Source organism: Mchenga conophoros, linkage group LG3 (genome assembly GCF_057382185.1).
Source record: "Mchenga conophoros isolate Kocher_MC1m ecotype Shallow Benthic linkage group LG3, M_conophoros_male_GT1.1, whole genome shotgun sequence".
NCBI classification, from domain to species: domain Eukaryota; kingdom Metazoa; phylum Chordata; class Actinopteri; order Cichliformes; family Cichlidae; genus Mchenga; species Mchenga conophoros.
The window spans coordinates 44768559-44788985 of NC_140528.1; the positions used below are offsets into that span (position 1 = coordinate 44768559).

Sequence of the window (20427 nt, forward strand, 5' to 3'; positions counted from 1 at the left end):
CTAAAAGTCATGGTTGTTCAGTAGTGATGTGTCGGTCGCGAACGAAACGGCTCTTAGAGCCGACTCTTTGAAGTGAACGACGCGAGACGCGTGGGTTTTTTTTTTTTCTTTCTCTCACCCTCTCTCACACACTTTTATTTCCGCTTCACTCCGCATGCAAGCCTTGTGGGAAGAGGGGGAGGGGCGGTAGTTACACTCAGTAGCACAGGAACAGAGCAGGAGGTAGTGATGGGTCGTTCGCGAACGAAATGGCTCTTAGAGCCGGCTCTTTGACGTGAACGACGCGAGCCGGCTCCTTATCGCGAGCCGTCACGTGGGTTGTTTTTTTTTCTCTCTCTCTCTCTCTCTCTCTCTCTCTCTCTCTCTCTCTCTCTCTCTCTCTCTCTCTCTCTCTCGCACTTTTTTTCTGCTTCACTTCGCACCTGAGCCTTGTGCTTTATGCTGGGCAGAGGGGGGAGGGGCGGTAGTTACACTCAGTAGCACAGGAACAGAGCCAGAGGGAGAGAGAGAGAAAGAGAGCCAGGGACAACAACGTCACATTAGAAAGGTATAGTAATCATCCACAACTATTTTCGGTTGCAGGTGATAAAGGATTCAGAAAGTTTATTCATGCAGGCCCATATGACAGAGAATATGCATGTTCTTTTTGTTTTCATATTTTAATTTATATTTAATTGTTGTGGTTTGCAGAACACGTAAAAACTCCAAAACACGTACAAACTCTGAAGCACGTAAAAACTCCAAAACACGTGCAAAACACAACAGAAGTGCTCCAGGATGCTAGGGGCAGTGTTGAGCTTTTCTTACCTAGTGGCTACACAAGCCATGAAGTACCAACGACCGGATTTGGTGTGTGGTAGTAACAGGTAAATGAACATTTTTTTTATATCCTCCTGACTACCAGGAAAAAAAATGTTGTCCAATCAAAAAAAATTTTAAATCCCCCAATGTTTGTAAGGTAATTAGAAGACTGAAATAATTTTTTTGGAAAAAAAAAGTTCACATGTTTTAGATATCACATGTCCACTGCAGAGGACATTGGAAGGCCAAACGTGTAAAAATGAACTTTGATGGCAAACATTTTCTTCAACTCTTCACCAAGAAGAAGTTTGAACTCAAGGAACTGTAGTGGTTTCTTCCCCCAAAACTGCAAGTCACTGCTATACTGAAGCCACGAGTTGGTGATTGCCAGATCAAAAAGTAGAAAACTGCACATACTGTCAATTTCTGAGTGTGAGGGACCATCCTGTAGAAACTCAACATTCGGCAACAAGGTCCACGTCACCTATATTGGTAGTGTACTCAGCAATTGCCAGTGGACTTGCTACATGGACAAACCTTTTGTTTTTCTTAGACCATCTTGTGCGTCTGTCCTGAGGTTGATTGCCATAGGCAGAGGATGCCATGACAACTGTCCAACCACTTAATGACAGCAAGTTCAGGTCTGAGTACCATCCCTGATGCTCCTACTTCTTTCTTCTTCAAGGGCTTATTCCCTATGATCTTCTTCATCAGACAACTCAAGATCTGGGTTTCCCTCATCAAACTGCAATAAATTTCTTTCTGCTTCTAAAAATGACTCCTTTTCTGGTCATTTAAAAAAACAGAACAAAATGGAGGAAATGACTACAAATGTCCACTATGGAGGACATTTTTTAAACACTTCAATACTATACTAAAATTAAGTTAGAATTAAGCATACTATGTTTTAATGTGTTATTAAGAGACTTATTTAAAATATGCTAACAACATTTATAGCTAAAAATTGCTCAATAAGAAGTTTTATGCACTTACTTTTCTTCTTCCCATAAAATGTGCTTGCAGCGATGGCCGCCATGTTCCTTAATGAAAAAACTAAAGTTCCCAAAGCTCCACCCCTTCACATTTGGTATCATTGGAAAGCCCTAAATGTCCTCTGTAGATACCAAAAGGAGGCAATTCTGTAGTATGCAGTGCATGGGAGATATTCAGGTTTAGAAAGGTGCACTACAGAGGACAAATTTGCATTGCTGGTAGTCAGGAGGATATATTATTTGAATATATATATTAGTGCTTGTGTATAAATACACAAACAATACACATATGCTTTCAATTGTGTAATTTCAGTGATCTAGGTAGCTCTGTTTTGGAAGTTCAGTTCATGCTAGAAATGTGCTTTGGAGTTTGTACGTGTTTGTCTCTAGGGGCCACCACATATATTTATATATAAACATATATAAATAAATAAAACCACTTTTTTTTTTTTTACATTAGTAATTCCTTTTGTGCATAACTTTATATTATTGTTAATAATAAATTAATTAAAGCAACAAAACAACCTGAAGAGCCGGTTCGGAGCCGAAAGAGCCGGTTCTCTAAAAAGAGCCGGAAATCCCATCACTACCAGGGACAACAACGTCACATTAGAAAGGTATAGTAATCATCCACAACTAATTTCATTTGCGGATGATAAAGGATTCAGAAAGTTTGTTCATGCAGGCCTATATGACAGAGAATATGCATCTTCTTTTTGTTTTCATATTTAAATTTATATGTAATTGTGTTGTGGTTTGCAGTGTTTTGTGTTGTTTCACTTTAACTTTGTTTAAAAGGAAAAAGCTGAAAATTTAAATAGTTAAAAGTTAAAATGTAAATAGTTGGTTTTTGTATTATATGATTTATTTATTACATTTTATGTGGAGTGAATAAATAAAAGTATATTTACGGTGGCCCCTAGAGACACGGCACGTAAAAACTCCAAAGCACATAAAAACTCCAAAACACGTGCAAAACACAACAGAAGTTCTCCAGGATGCTGGGTGCAGTGTTGAGCTTTTGTTACCTAGTGGCTACACAAGCCAGGAAGTACCAACGACCGGATTTGGTGTGTGGTAGTAACAGGTAAATGAACTTTTTTTTTTTTTTATATATTATTTGAATATATATATGAGTGCTTGTGTATAAATACATAAACAATACACATATGCTTTGTGTCATTTAAGTGATCTAGGTAGCTCTGTTTTGGAAGTTCAGTTAACGCTAGAAATGTGGCTTTGGAGTTTGTAGGTGCTTTGTCTCTAGGGGCCACTGTATATATTTATATATAAACATATATAAATAAAACCACATTTTTTTTTACATTAGTAATTCTTTTTGTGCATAATTTTATATTGTTGTTAATAATAAATTAATTAAAGCAACAAATCAACCTGAAGAGCCGGCTTGGAACCGAAAGAGCCAGCTCTTTTTAGTGAGCCGAGCCGAAAGAGCCGGTTCTCTAAAAAGAGCCGAAAATCCCATCACTATTGTTCAGATGGGTGTACATTTGCATGGGATTCATGAAAACTAGGTCATTTTTAGAAACTCCCATCATGCTGTCAGAGAGGAGCCGATGTTGATACTTTTAAAGCATTCATGTCATTTAATGTTTGACCTGATAAATGGTAGGTCTGCAATCTATATTGTTGCAAAGTGCTTGTTCTACATCTAGCCAGGGCTCATCTTAGATGGTATTTTTAAACTATGCTAAAATGATTGTAGCCTGTTGGCTAGGAAGTAGTGTTGAAAGTTAGGCAGATCTAGTCCTCCTTTGTTCTTGGTCCTTTAAAGCATTTTTAGACTGATACACGTTGGTGTATCTTTCTAAAGGAATTTATAAGTGGTCGTCGGAACAGATCTAAACGTGTCTACTGATTGTTTATTCAGAATAACTAAGAATAAATAATTGAGTCTTGGCAAGACCATAGTTTTTACTGACACAACCCTTCCCATGAGTGATATGGGTAGAGATTTCCACCTAGACAGATCATCTTCTACTTTCTTTATTAAGTGGGATGTGGTTTCATTAATAACATTAATACCTAAATATTTAATATTTCCAAATTGCAGCGGGGTAGAAGAATTTTTGAAGGAGCAATTAATAGGAAGAACTGTTTATCAAATAATATGAAACACTTGAGAATAAGTTTATTAATGTAATTACCTCAGAGAGTGGTTTGTGAGTGTTGGAGAAAAAGTAACACATCCGCATAAAGACTGATCTTATGTTTTACATTTGTGCATTTTTTGCACTTAATTACTGTAGCCTGTCTGATTGCTGCTGTTTGTGTTTAAATAAAATTTGCAAACAGTGAAGGGGAGACAGAAGCTGGGGGATGTTTGGGCATTTGTGCTGTCACAGGCTGTTGGGCAATTATGTAATATTTTCAACCAGTTTATGAAAGAGTCTCCAAAACCAAAATTGTGTAAAGTTGCAAATATAAATAAATGTATTTTTCTGCATCTAGAGACAATATCATGGTTTCAATGTTTTTACTACATGAATAGTCTATAAAATTAAGTATTCTGTGTGTATTTGTTGATGAGTGCCTACCTTTAATGAAACCGGTTTGGTCCGGTAGTTCTTTAAGGGGGGTTTTGTTCCAACACAGCTGAATCAAATGAATGGCTTGTTATCAGGCCATTGCCAAACTTGATAGCCTGCTGAAGAGGTAATCCAACCATTTGATTCAGCTGTTGGAGTAGAGATGCATCTAAAAGCTGCAGGACAGTAGCTCTCGAGAACTGGAGTTGGACACCCCTTACTTAAAAAAAAATAACAGTCCAATTGTGATGAATCTAGGACTGCGTCCACACGTACACGGGTACTTTTAAAAACAGAGATTTTATGTGTACGTTTTTTTTCTAAGTATCCCGTCCACAGGTGCAGTTTTGAAAAATATCTCTGTCCAATTTAAATGCAAAAAACACAGTCAAATGTTGTCAAGAACATGCCAGATCCTAGCCCTGTGGAAATGTTGTCCAATAAGAAGTCTAGAAGCCTGGGAGGGAAACAGTAAAGAGGGTTTTATGCAGTACTTCTGAAAAGTTTTTCTTTAATAACAAAAGACAGTATTTTGGCTGGTGTAGACTCACAACTTAGGAATGAACAAAATCCATACAGCAGGCCTAAATTTAACTTTAAAAAAAAATCAAGTTTGTTAAAAACTGACGACGACATCAGTGTGTGAATGTAGAAGTTCACCCTGACGCCTCTGTCTTTCTAAATGGAGGTACAGTAACTTTGTGTGTGTATATATAAGCGTGTAAAAACTGTAGATAATCAGATTAAATCTCCGTTTTCCTCGTCCACATGTAAAAACTTGAGTTTTCAAAAATCTCCACCCCGGCAGGAGTTGATAAAAATCTCGGTTTTCAGTGATTGAAAATGCAGTTTACGTTTTGGACGAAAGATGCATAGAAAAATCTTTTCAAAAAACCCGTGTACGTGTGACCATATTCTACGAGAGGGTGGAGCTTTGACGAAGGATACTCCCTTTTAGGTTTTACTTTCTTTCTCTCTGCCAGCAGTGGCTGAACACGAGAAAAGAAACAGTTTACAGTCTGGTCAGTTAAATTCAATTTTATTTATAGAGGACCAAATCACAACAGCAATCACCTCCAGGGGATTTTGTATTTAAGGATAAAGACCCTACAATAGTACAGAGAAGACCCCAAAAAACAGATGACACACTGTGACCAAGCGTTGGGTGACAGTGGGTAGGGAAAACCTTCCTTCATAAGGAATGAAACCTCCAACAAAACCAGAGAGGCGCAATCATCTGCTGCGACTGGTTGGGGTGAGGGGAAATTCAAGAAATATTCATGGAAAATGGAGCAAAGCACAGACAATGGTAGATTCAAAGGATCTCGGCTGATTTAAAGCTCAAAAACATTCGGCTTTTGAAGCCTACCATACAGCAGCATTATAAGAGAGACACAAAGCTGCCACCAAGTGGTCAAACTGGAACACCGCCAGCCATAAGTAGGTAAAGGTTAATTCTTGGACATGAATTGACCTGTGGTTTGGGGAAGGCCTTGAAAGGGATTGGCGTCGGTTCCTGGGCCTGGTTATGGTTATCAGGGGTTCCATGGCCCCTGATCCCCATGTACCTAATAGAAGTGAAGAAGTTACAGAATTGAAAAAGGGAGGAAGGGAGGGTGAGGCACGTAAATGAGAATCAACAGCTTGCAGAACTGGGGGAACCTATCTAGATGAGAACCGGAAGGAGCGTGTTGGAGACGTGGTCCTGCTCTTGAAATTCCGCTACTTAATATCCAATAATTACTTTCCCACACACTTTCTGAACATATTTAAAAAAGAAAACCTTCGACTCATTTTAAACATTTTGACTACAGAGCATTGTTAAAGACTAAGCAGCACCTTGAAACAAAATGCACACGAACACACTGAAGCTCACAGAGCCACTGATAAACACAATAATACAAAAAGGTTTGACAGAGATGAAACACATTTTACATGATTGAAGTCTACAGCTCATTCTCTACTGCGTGCCCAGATTGGTATAAATCTTGACCTTGTTCTTTATCAAAAAACAACAACAACAGCAGCAGCAATAAGTAGCACACCTAAAAGTGGCAGGCCAACTTTCAGTCCAACAGATCCATCCTCTGTGTCTCCTCCTGTCTGACCTGCAGGTGAGAAACAGGTGTGAGGTGTCAGCTGTCAGGTAGGTGATGAGTGAAGAACAGAACAGAATCCATTTCCTCTTCAAACTGCTGTCAGACATTATCTACTGCACTCTGATCACATCACTCAGACCAGCTGCTTTCTACAAAGTCTCATCAACAACATCTTTAGAAACAAACATCAACAACCAGGAAGCAGCTTCACCTCTGATCACACACACACACTCAACTCTACTCACTCACCTGGAGGAACAACTCTCAGGGTGATGTTGCAGATGGGTTTGGTCTTCAGACGAACTTTTGTTGCACTCATGAAGACATGACACTCGTATATTCCAGTGTCATTAATCGTCACATTCTTTAGAATCAAAGACACGTCTCTGTCCTTCATCTGTCTGTCTCGCAGATCCACACGGTTCTTAAAGGATGGATGCTGGTTTTCCAGATCAAGCTTCTCATTCCGATACACAAAAACATATTCTGGTACCAGGTCAGCTCTGCTCCACTCTACAACAATGATGGGGTCCGTTTTATTTGGTACCTGACATGTGAGATTGACATTCTGCTTAGAATCAGCTGTGATGGTTTCCTGGTCTGAAGGAGGAAACAATACAGAGCAGAGAGGTTAAAGGTGAAAATACAACTGTTCACTTCACAGTGAGGACCAAACAGAGATTCCTGAGCTGTATTTCATGTATTTTTAATCATATTTTACATTTAAATCTTAGGTTTTATTCCCTTCTCAAATCAGTTTTTATATACTTTCCTTATTAATCTCACTGCCTTTACGAAAAAGTACTTTGGGTCAATCCCTGTCGTTTTGTATTCATCTGTTTGTTAATGCAAATGACCAATTAGCCAATAAAATGGAAGCAACCAAATGCATTTAGACATGATCAAGACAACCTGCTGAAGTTCAAACTGAACATCAGAATGATGAAGAATGGTTATATAAGTGACTTTGAATGTAGGATGGTTGTTGGTGCCACATGGGCTGGGCTGAATACTGCAGACAGGTCTGATCTGCTCACAGTCATCGCTACAGAGAATAGTCTGAACAAGAGGAAATATCCAGTAAGCAGCAGTTCTCTGGATGAAGTGGCCCCAAGCCTCTTCTTCAACGCCTTTGACATTGTTGTAAGTAAAGAAAATGTGTACAAAAACAAAAATGATTGTAATTTCTTTGAGTTTATTGCAGTTTTTAGCAGTTTATGTTGTTGCTGTCGACGTAATACATACAAATTAATAAAATGTGTAACAACATGTAAAAATGTAAAGATAAGCTGTCGTGGACTTTTTTCTATATTAGGGTTCGCTTCAGTCGCAATAAATATCAGGACTGCCAAATGTGTTACTTAGCTACAAGATATAGTCTACTCCATTTCCACACAGCTTCTTACTTCCTCCAATCAATCAATTGTTCTTAGTGTTATTAGTGAGCTGCTGTTATTTTGTACTTACGGGAAAACATGCAGGAAAAAAAGCAGCAGAATGCAGCAGAGCGACTCAGTCACTGCACTCATTTTCTCTTCATCCACTTCAAAGTTCAGCTGTTAAAAATCCAAGAATGCTGATATTGTCAGGAAGACAATCTAACACTGTAAATGTCAGGTAACTGATATAAACAGTCTTGCTTTGACTTGAGGTTGAGGGTGTGTGTGCGGTGTAAAGAAACCAGATAGTGGGAAGAGTGAAGCTGAGAGGCGGGAGACACATGTCTGAGCATGAAAGAGAAATAACAGCAAAATAATGAAGTAATTAAAATTTGAGTAAGTGAGCTTGACAGAGCCTCAATTCTCAGCTCAAATGTTTTACATATATCCTCCACAACTTTTCTTTAACCCTTTAAGACCTACCATAGAACCAAGGCCGCCAGAGCTTACTTTATATTTTTACAGGCTGTAGTGCCATTTTAGGGAGCATTTCAAGTTGCTATACATCAATACAACTGTTATAGCTCACATTTTAATAATATGTATGCATTAAGTCCATAGTAACGACATAAATTGCAAAAAAGTGCAATAAACTACAAAAAAATTTAAAATCGTTTTTGTTTTTTTTTACATATATTTCTACTTGGAGAAATTTAAGAGGTTTATCCCTCAAAACTTTAAATACAAAAAAGTTGCAAAAAAAGTAGTTTACAACCACAGGAAATTTATTTTGAGTGTCTTCATAGTTTTATTTTTGAGATACACCAATTTTTATATACTGCAGAAAAAACGAAAAACAATCTTATGATGCAAATTTGCAAAGAAAACAGCATGTGCATCAAAATAAACTATTTAAAGCAGTGCAATTTGAGTTCTAAGCATCACAGAAACTATTCAGAAAAGCATAAAGTCAAACATGACTTATAAAAACACCAGTATAGGCTTTTAAGGCCTACAAGTAAAACACTACATTTTCCGCGAAAATGACGTCACTTCCGGTTTCGGGCAGGTCATGCGGTCATGTGATAGTTCGCGCTGATGGACGTAGGAAGTGTTACAAACAGCTGATCGGATCGGCAAAGCGTGTTTCTGGAATATTATGTTTTTGTTGCTACAAGCGCTTTTTATGCAGTTTTTGCAAAGCTATATGTGGAAGGAAACTGTGACCGAGGACAAGCTGATGGCATAAGATGTAAGTACAATTCCTCCAGTTTCATATGCAAAAAAAATTATTGCGCTAGCTCACGTGGTTGCAGTGCTACCGGGATTTAAAAATAGTTACGCAAAATGGAGCGTGTCCGCTCCTACCGGTTCTAAAGGGTTAAGTGGGATGTGGTTTAACATTAATACCTAAATATTTAATATTTCCAAATTGCAGCAGGGTAGAAGAATTTTTGAAGGAGCAATTAATGGGAAGAACTGTTTATCAAATAATATGAAACACTTGAGAATAAGTTTATTAATGTAATTACCTCAGAGAGTGGTTTGTGAGTGTTGGAGAAAAAGTAACACATCCGCATAAAGACTGATCTTATGTTTTACATTTATGCATTTTTTGCACTTAATTACTGTAGCCTGTCTGATTGCTGCTGTTTGTGGTTAAATAAAATTTGCAAACAGTGAAGGGGAGACAGAAGCTGGGGGATGTTTGGGCATTTGTGCTGTCACAGGCTCTTGGGCAATTACGTAATATTTTCAACTAGTTTATGAAAGAGTCTTCAAAACCAAAATTGTGTAAAGTTGCAAATATAAATAAATGTATTTTTCTGCATCTAGAGACAATATCATGGTTTCAATGTTTTTACTACATGAATAGTCTATAAAATTAAGTATTCTGTGTGTATTTGTTGATGAGTGCCTACCTTTAATGAAACCGGTTTGGTCCGGTAGTTCTTTAAGGGGGGTTTTGTTCCAACACAGCTGAATCAAATGAATGGCTTGTTATCAGGCCATTGCCAAACTTGATAGCCTGCTGAAGAGGTAATCCAACCATTTGATTCAGCTGTTGGAGTAGAGATGCATCTAAAAGCTGCAGGACAGTAGCTCTCGAGAACTGGAGTTGGACACCCCTTACTTAAAAAAAAATAACAGTCCAATTGTGATGAATCTAGGACTGCGTCCACACGTACACGGGTACTTTTAAAAACAGAGATTTTATGTGTACGTTTTTTTTCTAAGTATCCCGTCCACAGGTGCAGTTTTGAAAAATATCTCTGTCCAATTTAAATGCAAAAAACACAGTCAAATGTTGTCAAGAACATGCCAGATCCTAGCCCTGTGGAAATGTTGTCCAATAAGAAGTCTAGAAGCCTGGGAGGGAAACGGTAAAGAGGGTTTTATGCAGTACTTCTGAAAAGTTTTTCTTTAATAACAAAAGACAGTATTTTGGCTGGTGTAGACTCACAACTTAGGAATGAACAAAATCCATACAGCAGGCCTAAATTTAACTTTAAAAAAAAATCAAGTTTGTTAAAAACTGACGACGACATCAGTGTGTGAATGTAGAAGTTCACCCTGACGCCTCTGTCTTTCTAAATGGAGGTACAGTAACTTTGTGTGTATATATAAGCGTGTAAAAACTGTAGATAATCAGATTAAATCTCCGTTTTCCTCGTCCACATGTAAAAACTTGAGTTTTCAAAAATCTCCACCCCGGCAGGAGTTGATAAAAATCTCGGTTTTCAGTGATTGAAAATGCAGTTTACGTTTTGGACGAAAGATGCATAGAAAAATCTTTTCAAAAAACCCGTGTACGTGTGACCATATTCTACGAGAGGGTGGAGCTTTGACGAAGGATACTCCCTTTTAGGTTTTACTTTCTTTCTCTCTGCCAGCAGTGGCTGAACACGAGAAAAGAAACAGTTTACAGTCTGGTCAGTTAAATTCAATTTTATTTATAGAGGACCAAATCACAACAGCAATCACCTCCAGGGGATTTTGTATTTAAGGATAAAGACCCTACAATAGTACAGAGAAGACCCCAAAAAACAGATGACACACTGTGACCAAGCGTTGGGTGACAGTGGGTAGGGAAAACCTTCCTTCATAAGGAATGAAACCTCCAACAAAACCAGAGAGGCGCAATCATCTGCTGCGACTGGTTGGGGTGAGGGGAAATTCAAGAAATATTCATGGAAAATGGAGCAAAGCACAGACAATGGTAGATTCAAAGGATCTCGGCTGATTTAAAGCTCAAAAACATTCGGCTTTTGAAGCCTACCATACAGCAGCATTATAAGAGAGACACAAAGCTGCCACCAAGTGGTCAAACTGGAACACCGCCAGCCATAAGTAGGTAAAGGTTAATTCTTGGACATGAATTGACCTGTGGTTTGGGGAAGGCCTTGAAAGGGATTGGCGTCGGTTCCTGGGCCTGGTTATGGTTATCAGGGGTTCCATGGCCCCTGATCCCCATGTACCTAATAGAAGTGAAGAAGTTACAGAATTGAAAAAGGGAGGAAGGGAGGGTGAGGCACGTAAATGAGAATCAACAGCTTGCAGAACTGGGGGAACCTATCTAGATGAGAACCGGAAGGAGCGTGTTGGAGACGTGGTCCTGCTCTTGAAATTCCGCTACTTAATATCCAATAATTACTTTCCCACACACTTTCTGAACATATTTAAAAAAGAAAACCTTCGACTCATTTTAAACATTTTGACTACAGAGCATTGTTAAAGACTAAGCAGCACCTTGAAACAAAATGCACACGAACACACTGAAGCTCACAGAGCCACTGATAAACACAATAATACAAAAAGGTTTGACAGAGATGAAACACATTTTACATGATTGAAGTCTACAGCTCATTCTCTACTGCGTGCCCAGATTGGTATAAATCTTGACCTTGTTCTTTATCAAAAAACAACAACAACAGCAGCAGCAATAAGTAGCACACCTAAAAGTGGCAGGCCAACTTTCAGTCCAACAGATCCATCCTCTGTGTCTCCTCCTGTCTGACCTGCAGGTGAGAAACAGGTGTGAGGTGTCAGCTGTCAGGTAGGTGATGAGTGAAGAACAGAACAGAATCCATTTCCTCTTCAAACTGCTGTCAGACATTATCTACTGCACTCTGATCACATCACTCAGACCAGCTGCTTTCTACAAAGTCTCATCAACAACATCTTTAGAAACAAACATCAACAACCAGGAAGCAGCTTCACCTCTGATCACACACACACACTCAACTCTACTCACTCACCTGGAGGAACAACTCTCAGGGTGATGTTGCAGATGGGTTTGGTCTTCAGACGAACTTTTGTTGCACTCATGAAGACATGACACTCGTATATTCCAGTGTCATTAATCGTCACATTCTTTAGAATCAAAGACACGTCTCTGTCCTTCATCTGTCTGTCTCGCAGATCCACACGGTTCTTAAAAGATGGATGCTGGTTTTCCAGATCAAGCTTCTCATTCCGATACACAAAAACATATTCTGGTACCAGGTCAGCTCTGCTCCACTCTACAACAATGATGGGGTCCGTTTTATTTGGTACCTGACATGTGAGATTGACATTCTGCTTAGAATCAGCTGTGATGGTTTCCTGGTCTGAAGGAGGAAACAATACAGAGCAGAGAGGTTAAAGGTGAAAATACAACTGTTCACTTCACAGTGAGGACCAAACAGAGATTCCTGAGCTGTATTTCATGTATTTTTAATCATATTTTACATTTAAATCTTAGTCCTGTTCTTAGGTTTTATTCCCTTCTCAAATCAGTTTTTATATACTTTCCTTATTAATCTCACTGCCTTTACGAAAAAGTACTTTGGGTCAATCCCTGTCGTTTTGTATTCATCTGTTTGTTAATGCAAATGACTAATTAGCCAATAAAATGGAAGCAACCAAATGCATTTAGGCATTTAGACATGATCAAGACAACCTGCTGAAGTTCAAACTGAACATCAGAATGATGAAGAATGGTTATATAAGTGACTTTGAATGTAGGATGGTTGTTGGTGCCACATGGGCTGGGCTGAATACTGCAGACAGGTCTGATCTGCTCACAGTCATCGCTACAGAGAATAGTCTGAACAAGAGGAAATATCCAGTAAGCAGCAGTTCTCTGGATGAAGTGGCCCCAAGCCTCTTCTTCAACGCCTTTGACATTGTTGTAAGTAAAGAAAATGTGTACAAAAACAAAAATGATTGTAATTTCTTTGAGTTTATTGCAGTTTTTAGCAGTTTATGTTGTTGCTGTCGACGTAATACATACAAATTAATAAAATGTGTAACAACATGTAAAAATGTAAAGATAAGCTGTCGTGGACTTTTTTCTATATTAGGGTTCGCTTCAGTCGCAATAAATATCAGGACTGCCAAATGTGTTACTTAGCTACAAGATATAGTCTACTCCATTTCCACACAGCTTCTTACTTCCTCCAATCAATCAATTGTTCTTAGTGTTATTAGTGAGCTGCTGTTATTTTGTACTTACGGGAAAACATGCAGGAAAAAAAGCAGCAGAATGCAGCAGAGCGACTCAGTCACTGCACTCATTTTCTCTTCATCCACTTCAAAGTTCAGCTGTTAAAAATCCAAGAATGCTGATATTGTCAGGAAGACAATCTAACACTGTAAATGTCAGGTAACTGATATAAACAGTCTTGCTTTGACTTGAGGTTGAGGGTGTGTGTGCGGTGTAAAGAAACCAGATAGTGGGAAGAGTGAAGCTGAGAGGCGGGAGACACATGTCTGAGCATGAAAGAGAAATAACAGCAAAATAATGAAGTAATTAAAATTTGAGTAAGTGAGCTTGACAGAGCCTCAATTCTCAGCTCAAATGTTTTACATATATCCTCCACAACTTTTCTTTAACCCTTTAAGACCTACCATAGAACCAAGGCCGCCAGAGCTTACTTTATATTTTTACAGGCTGTAGTGCCATTTTAGGGAGCATTTCAAGTTGCTATACATCAATACAACTGTTATAGCTCACATTTTAATAATATGTATGCATTAAGTCCATAGTAACGACATAAATTGCAAAAAAGTGCAATAAACTACAAAAAAATTTAAAATCGTTTTTGTTTTTTTTTACATATATTTCTACTTGGAGAAATTTAAGAGGTTTATCCCTCAAAACTTTAAATACAAAAAAGTTGCAAAAAAAGTAGTTTACAACCACAGGAAATTTATTTTGAGTGTCTTCATAGTTTTATTTTTGAGATACACCAATTTTTATATACTGCAGAAAAAACGAAAAACAATCTTATGATGCAAATTTGCAAAGAAAACAGCATGTGCATCAAAATAAACTATTTAAAGCAGTGCAATTTGAGTTCTAAGCATCACAGAAACTATTCAGAAAAGCATAAAGTCAAACATGACTTATAAAAACACCAGTATAGGCTTTTAAGGCCTACAAGTAAAACACTACATTTTCCGCGAAAATGACGTCACTTCCGGTTTCGGGCAGGTCATGCGGTCATGTGATAGTTCGCGCTGATGGACGTAGGAAGTGTTACAAACAGCTGATCGGATCGGCAAAGCGTGTTTCTGGAATATTATGTTTTTGTTGCTACAAGCGCTTTTTATGCAGTTTTTGCAAAGCTATATGTGGAAGGAAACTGTGACCGAGGACAAGCTGATGGCATAAGATGTAAGTACAATTCCTCCAGTTTCATATGCAAAAAAAATTATTGCGCTAGCTCACGTGGTTGCAGTGCTACCGGGATTTAAAAATAGTTACGCAAAATGGAGCGTGTCCGCTCCTACCGGTTCTAAAGGGTTAAGTGGGATGTGGTTTAACATTAATACCTAAATATTTAATATTTCCAAATTGCAGCAGGGTAGAAGAATTTTTGAAGGAGCAATTAATGGGAAGAACTGTTTATCAAATAATATGAAACACTTGAGAATAAGTTTATTAATGTAATTACCTCAGAGAGTGGTTTGTGAGTGTTGGAGAAAAAGTAACACATCCGCATAAAGACTGATCTTATGTTTTACATTTATGCATTTTTTGCACTTAATTACTGTAGCCTGTCTGATTGCTGCTGTTTGTGGTTAAATAAAATTTGCAAACAGTGAAGGGGAGACAGAAGCTGGGGGATGTTTGGGCATTTGTGCTGTCACAGGCTCTTGGGCAATTACGTAATATTTTCAACTAGTTTATGAAAGAGTCTTCAAAACCAAAATTGTGTAAAGTTGCAAATATAAATAAATGTATTTTTCTGCATCTAGAGACAATATCATGGTTTCAATGTTTTTACTACATGAATAGTCTATAAAATTAAGTATTCTGTGTGTATTTGTTGATGAGTGCCTACCTTTAATGAAACCGGTTTGGTCCGGTAGTTCTTTAAGGGGGGTTTTGTTCCAACACAGCTGAATCAAATGAATGGCTTGTTATCAGGCCATTGCCAAACTTGATAGCCTGCTGAAGAGGTAATCCAACCATTTGATTCAGCTGTTGGAGTAGAGATGCATCTAAAAGCTGCAGGACAGTAGCTCTCGAGAACTGGAGTTGGACACCCCTTACTTAAAAAAAAATAACAGTCCAATTGTGATGAATCTAGGACTGCGTCCACACGTACACGGGTACTTTTAAAAACAGAGATTTTATGTGTACGTTTTTTTTCTAAGTATCCCGTCCACAGGTGCAGTTTTGAAAAATATCTCTGTCCAATTTAAATGCAAAAAACACAGTCAAATGTTGTCAAGAACATGCCAGATCCTAGCCCTGTGGAAATGTTGTCCAATAAGAAGTCTAGAAGCCTGGGAGGGAAACGGTAAAGAGGGTTTTATGCAGTACTTCTGAAAAGTTTTTCTTTAATAACAAAAGACAGTATTTTGGCTGGTGTAGACTCACAACTTAGGAATGAACAAAATCCATACAGCAGGCCTAAATTTAACTTTAAAAAAAAATCAAGTTTGTTAAAAACTGACGACGACATCAGTGTGTGAATGTAGAAGTTCACCCTGACGCCTCTGTCTTTCTAAATGGAGGTACAGTAACTTTGTGTGTATATATAAGCGTGTAAAAACTGTAGATAATCAGATTAAATCTCCGTTTTCCTCGTCCACATGTAAAAACTTGAGTTTTCAAAAATCTCCACCCCGGCAGGAGTTGATAAAAATCTCGGTTTTCAGTGATTGAAAATGCAGTTTACGTTTTGGACGAAAGATGCATAGAAAAATCTTTTCAAAAAACCCGTGTACGTGTGACCATATTCTACGAGAGGGTGGAGCTTTGACGAAGGATACTCCCTTTTAGGTTTTACTTTCTTTCTCTCTGCCAGCAGTGGCTGAACACGAGAAAAGAAACAGTTTACAGTCTGGTCAGTTAAATTCAATTTTATTTATAGAGGACCAAATCACAACAGCAATCACCTCCAGGGGATTTTGTATTTAAGGATAAAGACCCTACAATAGTACAGAGAAGACCCCAAAAAACAGATGACACACTGTGACCAAGCGTTGGGTGACAGTGGGTAGGGAAAACCTTCCTTCATAAGGAATGAAACCTCCAACAAAACCAGAGAGGCGCAATCATCTGCTGCGACTGGTTGGGGTGAGGGGAAATTCAAGAAATATTCATGGAAAATGGAGCAAAGCACAGACAATGGTAGATTCAAAGGATCTCGGCTGATTTAAAGCTCAAAAACATTCGGCTTTTGAAGCCTACCATACAGCAGCATTATAAGAGAGACACAAAGCTGCCACCAAGTGGTCAAACTGGAACACCGCCAGCCATAAGTAGGTAAAGGTTAATTCTTGGACATGAATTGACCTGTGGTTTGGGGAAGGCCTTGAAAGGGATTGGCGTCGGTTCCTGGGCCTGGTTATGGTTATCAGGGGTTCCATGGCCCCTGATCCCCATGTACCTAATAGAAGTGAAGAAGTTACAGAATTGAAAAAGGGAGGAAGGGAGGGTGAGGCACGTAAATGAGAATCAACAGCTTGCAGAACTGGGGGAACCTATCTAGATGAGAACCGGAAGGAGCGTGTTGGAGACGTGGTCCTGCTCTTGAAATTCCGCTACTTAATATCCAATAATTACTTTCCCACACACTTTCTGAACATATTTAAAAAAGAAAACCTTCGACTCATTTTAAACATTTTGACTACAGAGCATTGTTAAAGACTAAGCAGCACCTTGAAACAAAATGCACACGAACACACTGAAGCTCACAGAGCCACTGATAAACACAATAATACAAAAAGGTTTGACAGAGATGAAACACATTTTACATGATTGAAGTCTACAGCTCATTCTCTACTGCGTGCCCAGATTGGTATAAATCTTGACCTTGTTCTTTATCAAAAAACAACAACAACAGCAGCAGCAATAAGTAGCACACCTAAAAGTGGCAGGCCAACTTTCAGTCCAACAGATCCATCCTCTGTGTCTCCTCCTGTCTGACCTGCAGGTGAGAAACAGGTGTGAGGTGTCAGCTGTCAGGTAGGTGATGAGTGAAGAACAGAACAGAATCCATTTCCTCTTCAAACTGCTGTCAGACATTATCTACTGCACTCTGATCACATCACTCAGACCAGCTGCTTTCTACAAAGTCTCATCAACAACATCTTTAGAAACAAACATCAACAACCAGGAAGCAGCTTCACCTCTGATCACACACACACACTCAACTCTACTCACTCACCTGGAGGAACAACTCTCAGGGTGATGTTGCAGATGGGTTTGGTCTTCAGACGAACTTTTGTTGCACTCATGAAGACATGACACTCGTATATTCCAGTGTCATTAATCGTCACATTCTTTAGAATCAAAGACACGTCTCTGTCCTTCATCTGTCTGTCTCGCAGATCCACACGGTTCTTAAAAGATGGATGCTGGTTTTCCAGATCAAGCTTCTCATTCCGATACACAAAAACATATTCTGGTACCAGGTCAGCTCTGCTCCACTCTACAACAATGATGGGGTCCGTTTTATTTGGTACCTGACATGTGAGATTGACATTCTGCTTAGAATCAGCTGTGATGGTTTCCTGGTCTGAAGGAGGAAACAATACAGAGCAGAGAGGTTAAAGGTGAAAATACAACTGTTCACTTCACAGTGAGGACCAAACAGAGATTCCTGAGCTGTATTTCATGTATTTTTAATCATATTTTACATTTAAATCTTAGTCCTGTTCTTAGGTTTTATTCCCTTCTCAAATCAGTTTTTATATACTTTCCTTATTAATCTCACTGCCTTTACGAAAAAGTACTTTGGGTCAATCCCTGTCGTTTTGTATTCATCTGTTTGTTAATGCAAATGACTAATTAGCCAATAAAATGGAAGCAACCAAATGCATTTAGGCATTTAGACATGATCAAGACAACCTGCTGAAGTTCAAACTGAACATCAGAATGATGAAGAATGGTTATATAAGTGACTTTGAATGTAGGATGGTTGTTGGTGCCACATGGGCTGGGCTGAATACTGCAGACAGGTCTGATCTGCTCACAGTCATCGCTACAGAGAATAGTCTGAACAAGAGGAAATATCCAGTAAGCAGCAGTTCTCTGGATGAAGTGGCCCCAAGCCTCTTCTTCAACGCCTTTGACATTGTTGTAAGTAAAGAAAATGTGTACAAAAACAAAAATGATTGTAATTTCTTTGAGTTTATTGCAGTTTTTAGCAGTTTATGTTGTTGCTGTCGACGTAATACATACAAATTAATAAAATGTGTAACAACATGTAAAAATGTAAAGATAAGCTGTCGTGGACTTTTTTCTATATTAGGGTTCGCTTCAGTCGCAATAAATATCAGGACTGCCAAATGTGTTACTTAGCTACAAGATATAGTCTACTCCATTTCCACACAGCTTCTTACTTCCTCCAATCAATCAATTGTTCTTAGTGTTATTAGTGAGCTGCTGTTATTTTGTACTTACGGGAAAACATGCAGAAAAAAAGCAGCAGAATGCAGCAGAGCGACTCAGTCACTGCACTCATTTTCTCTTCATCCACTTCAAAGTTCAGCTGTTAAAAATCCAAGAATGCTGATATTGTCAGGAAGACAATCTAACACTGTAAATGTCAGGTAACTGATATAAACAGTCTTGCTTTGACTTGAGGTTGAGGGTGTGTGTGCGGTGTAAAGAAACCAGATAGTGGGAAGAGTGAAGCTGAGAGGCGGGAGACACATGTCTGAGCATGAAAGAGAAATAACAGCAAAATAATGAAGTAATTAAAATTTGAGTAAGTGAGCTTGACAGAGCCTCAATTCTCAGCTCAAATGTTTTACATATATCCTCCACAAGTTTTCTTTAACCCTTTAAGACCTACCATAGAACCAAGGCCGCCAGAGCTTACTTTATATTTTTACAGGCTGTAGTGCCATTTAGGGAGCATTTAAAGTTGCTATACATCAATACAACTGTTATAGCTCACATTTTAATAATATGTATGCATTAAGTCCATAGTAACTACATAAATTGCAAAAAAGTGCAATAAACTACAAAAAAATTTAAAATCGTTTTTGTTTTGTTTTTTACATATATTTCTACTTGGAGAAATTTAAGAGGTTTATCCCTCAAAACTTTAAATACAAAAAAGTTGCAAAAAAAGTAGTTTACAACCACAGGAAATTTATTTTGAGTGTCTTCATAGTTTTATTTTTGAGATACACCAATTTTTATATAATGCAGAAAAAACGAAAAACAATCTTATGATGCAAATTTGCAAAGAAAACAGCATGTGCATCAAAATAAACTATTTAAAGCAGTGCAATTTGAGTTCTTAGCATCACAGAAACTATTCAGAAAAGCATAAAGTCAAACATGACTTATAAAAACACCAGTATAGGCTTTTAAGGCCTACAAGTAAAACACTACATTTTCGGCGAAAATGACGTCACTTCCGTTTTCAGGCAGGTAATGGCGGACATGCGATCGTTCGCGCTTGTCGCTACCCGATCCGTACCGGAAACCCGATCGGTACCCCGCATGCGCAAATCTTACATCACTTCCTCTCTTTGCCAGCATTGCGACATTCAATATATTTGAATGATACGGTTAGCGCCCAGTTAGCTCCTGGCATTTCTCAGCAGCTCTGCCTCCTTTTCGACTACCGGGACATTTAAACAATGGATAATCCGTATACAAACAAATTCATGCTTTTCTTCTCAACAGAGAGCATTCCCCGATTGAACAACAGCGCCGTAAAATAAGAAGAATGGCGCCTAATTACAGAGTTAATAATACAGACTTTGTAATATGTCACGTGAAGATTCCTCAACCAGATGAAGTGTTTACTGACAATTGACAGTGATAGCAGACATCATCATCAGTATTCCAACAATCCTCTCCACACAGACAAGCATAAACACACTCGACTATCACTAATGCATCCCTTCCGAGCCCTGGGGACCAAAAATGGTCCCGCCCCAAAAAGTGCAATAAAAAGATTATATATTCATATTTTTTTCCACTTTAAATTGGTCAGTCTTTTAAAACTACTTCTCCCTGAAATATTCATATAAAGTTTTAATTATATTTTCGTTGTTTTAACCCTTTAAATCCCAGTTTTATTACATGAGCGCCCTGTTTTTTTTACAAAAAACTAAATATTTTCCAAAAAAAACATTTGAAGTA

The 20427-nt window shown here is 38.4% G+C and overlaps 3 protein-coding genes across 3 annotated transcripts; all 3 read right to left on the minus strand.

The window, feature by feature from the left end:
• Positions 1-5072: 5072 nt before the first annotated feature.
• LOC146578915 (butyrophilin subfamily 2 member A2-like) lies at positions 5073-8088 on the minus strand. The gene is made up of 3 exons (XM_085269140.1): positions 7909-8088; positions 6691-7041; positions 5073-6450 (listed from the first exon to the last, which is right to left on the minus strand). Exons 1-3 carry the CDS (start codon positions 7916-7918, stop codon positions 6347-6349), a joined length of 465 nt encoding a protein of 154 aa, XP_085125266.1. The 5' UTR covers positions 7919-8088; the 3' UTR covers positions 5073-6346.
• A 2138-nt stretch (positions 8089-10226) lies between these two features.
• Positions 10227-13497, minus strand: LOC146578916 (butyrophilin subfamily 2 member A2-like). Its single transcript, XM_085269141.1, has 3 exons — positions 13318-13497; positions 12080-12430; positions 10227-11839 (listed from the first exon to the last, which is right to left on the minus strand). The coding sequence occupies exons 1-3, from the start codon at positions 13325-13327 to the stop codon at positions 11736-11738; spliced, it is 465 nt and encodes a 154-aa protein (XP_085125267.1). The 5' UTR covers positions 13328-13497; the 3' UTR covers positions 10227-11735.
• Positions 13498-15635: 2138 nt separating this feature from the next.
• On the minus strand, positions 15636-18904 carry LOC146578917 (butyrophilin subfamily 2 member A2-like). Its single transcript, XM_085269132.1, has 3 exons — positions 18727-18904; positions 17489-17839; positions 15636-17248 (listed from the first exon to the last, which is right to left on the minus strand). The coding sequence occupies exons 1-3, from the start codon at positions 18785-18787 to the stop codon at positions 17145-17147; spliced, it is 516 nt and encodes a 171-aa protein (XP_085125258.1). The 5' UTR covers positions 18788-18904; the 3' UTR covers positions 15636-17144.
• Positions 18905-20427: the final 1523 nt, after the last annotated feature.

What these genes read in the sequence shown, in the direction of transcription:
- LOC146578915 (XM_085269140.1), bottom strand. An exon ending in CCTGAGAGTTGTTCCTCCAG is followed by an intron (nt 6,451 to 6,690) that starts GTGAGTGAGTAG and finishes TCTCACCTGCAG; the next exon opens with GTCAGACAGGAGGAGACACA.
- LOC146578916 (XM_085269141.1), bottom strand. An exon ending in CCTGAGAGTTGTTCCTCCAG is followed by an intron (nt 11,840 to 12,079) that starts GTGAGTGAGTAG and finishes TCTCACCTGCAG; the next exon opens with GTCAGACAGGAGGAGACACA.
- LOC146578917 (XM_085269132.1), bottom strand. Translation starts at nt 18,787, where the DNA reads ATGAGTGCAGTGACTGAGTCGCTCTGCTGCATTCTGCTGCTTTTTTTC. An exon ending in TTTTTTCTGCATGTTTTCCC is followed by an intron (nt 17,840 to 18,726) that starts GTAAGTACAAAA and finishes TTCCTCCTTCAG; the next exon opens with ACCAGGAAACCATCACAGCT. An exon ending in CCTGAGAGTTGTTCCTCCAG is followed by an intron (nt 17,249 to 17,488) that starts GTGAGTGAGTAG and finishes TCTCACCTGCAG; the next exon opens with GTCAGACAGGAGGAGACACA.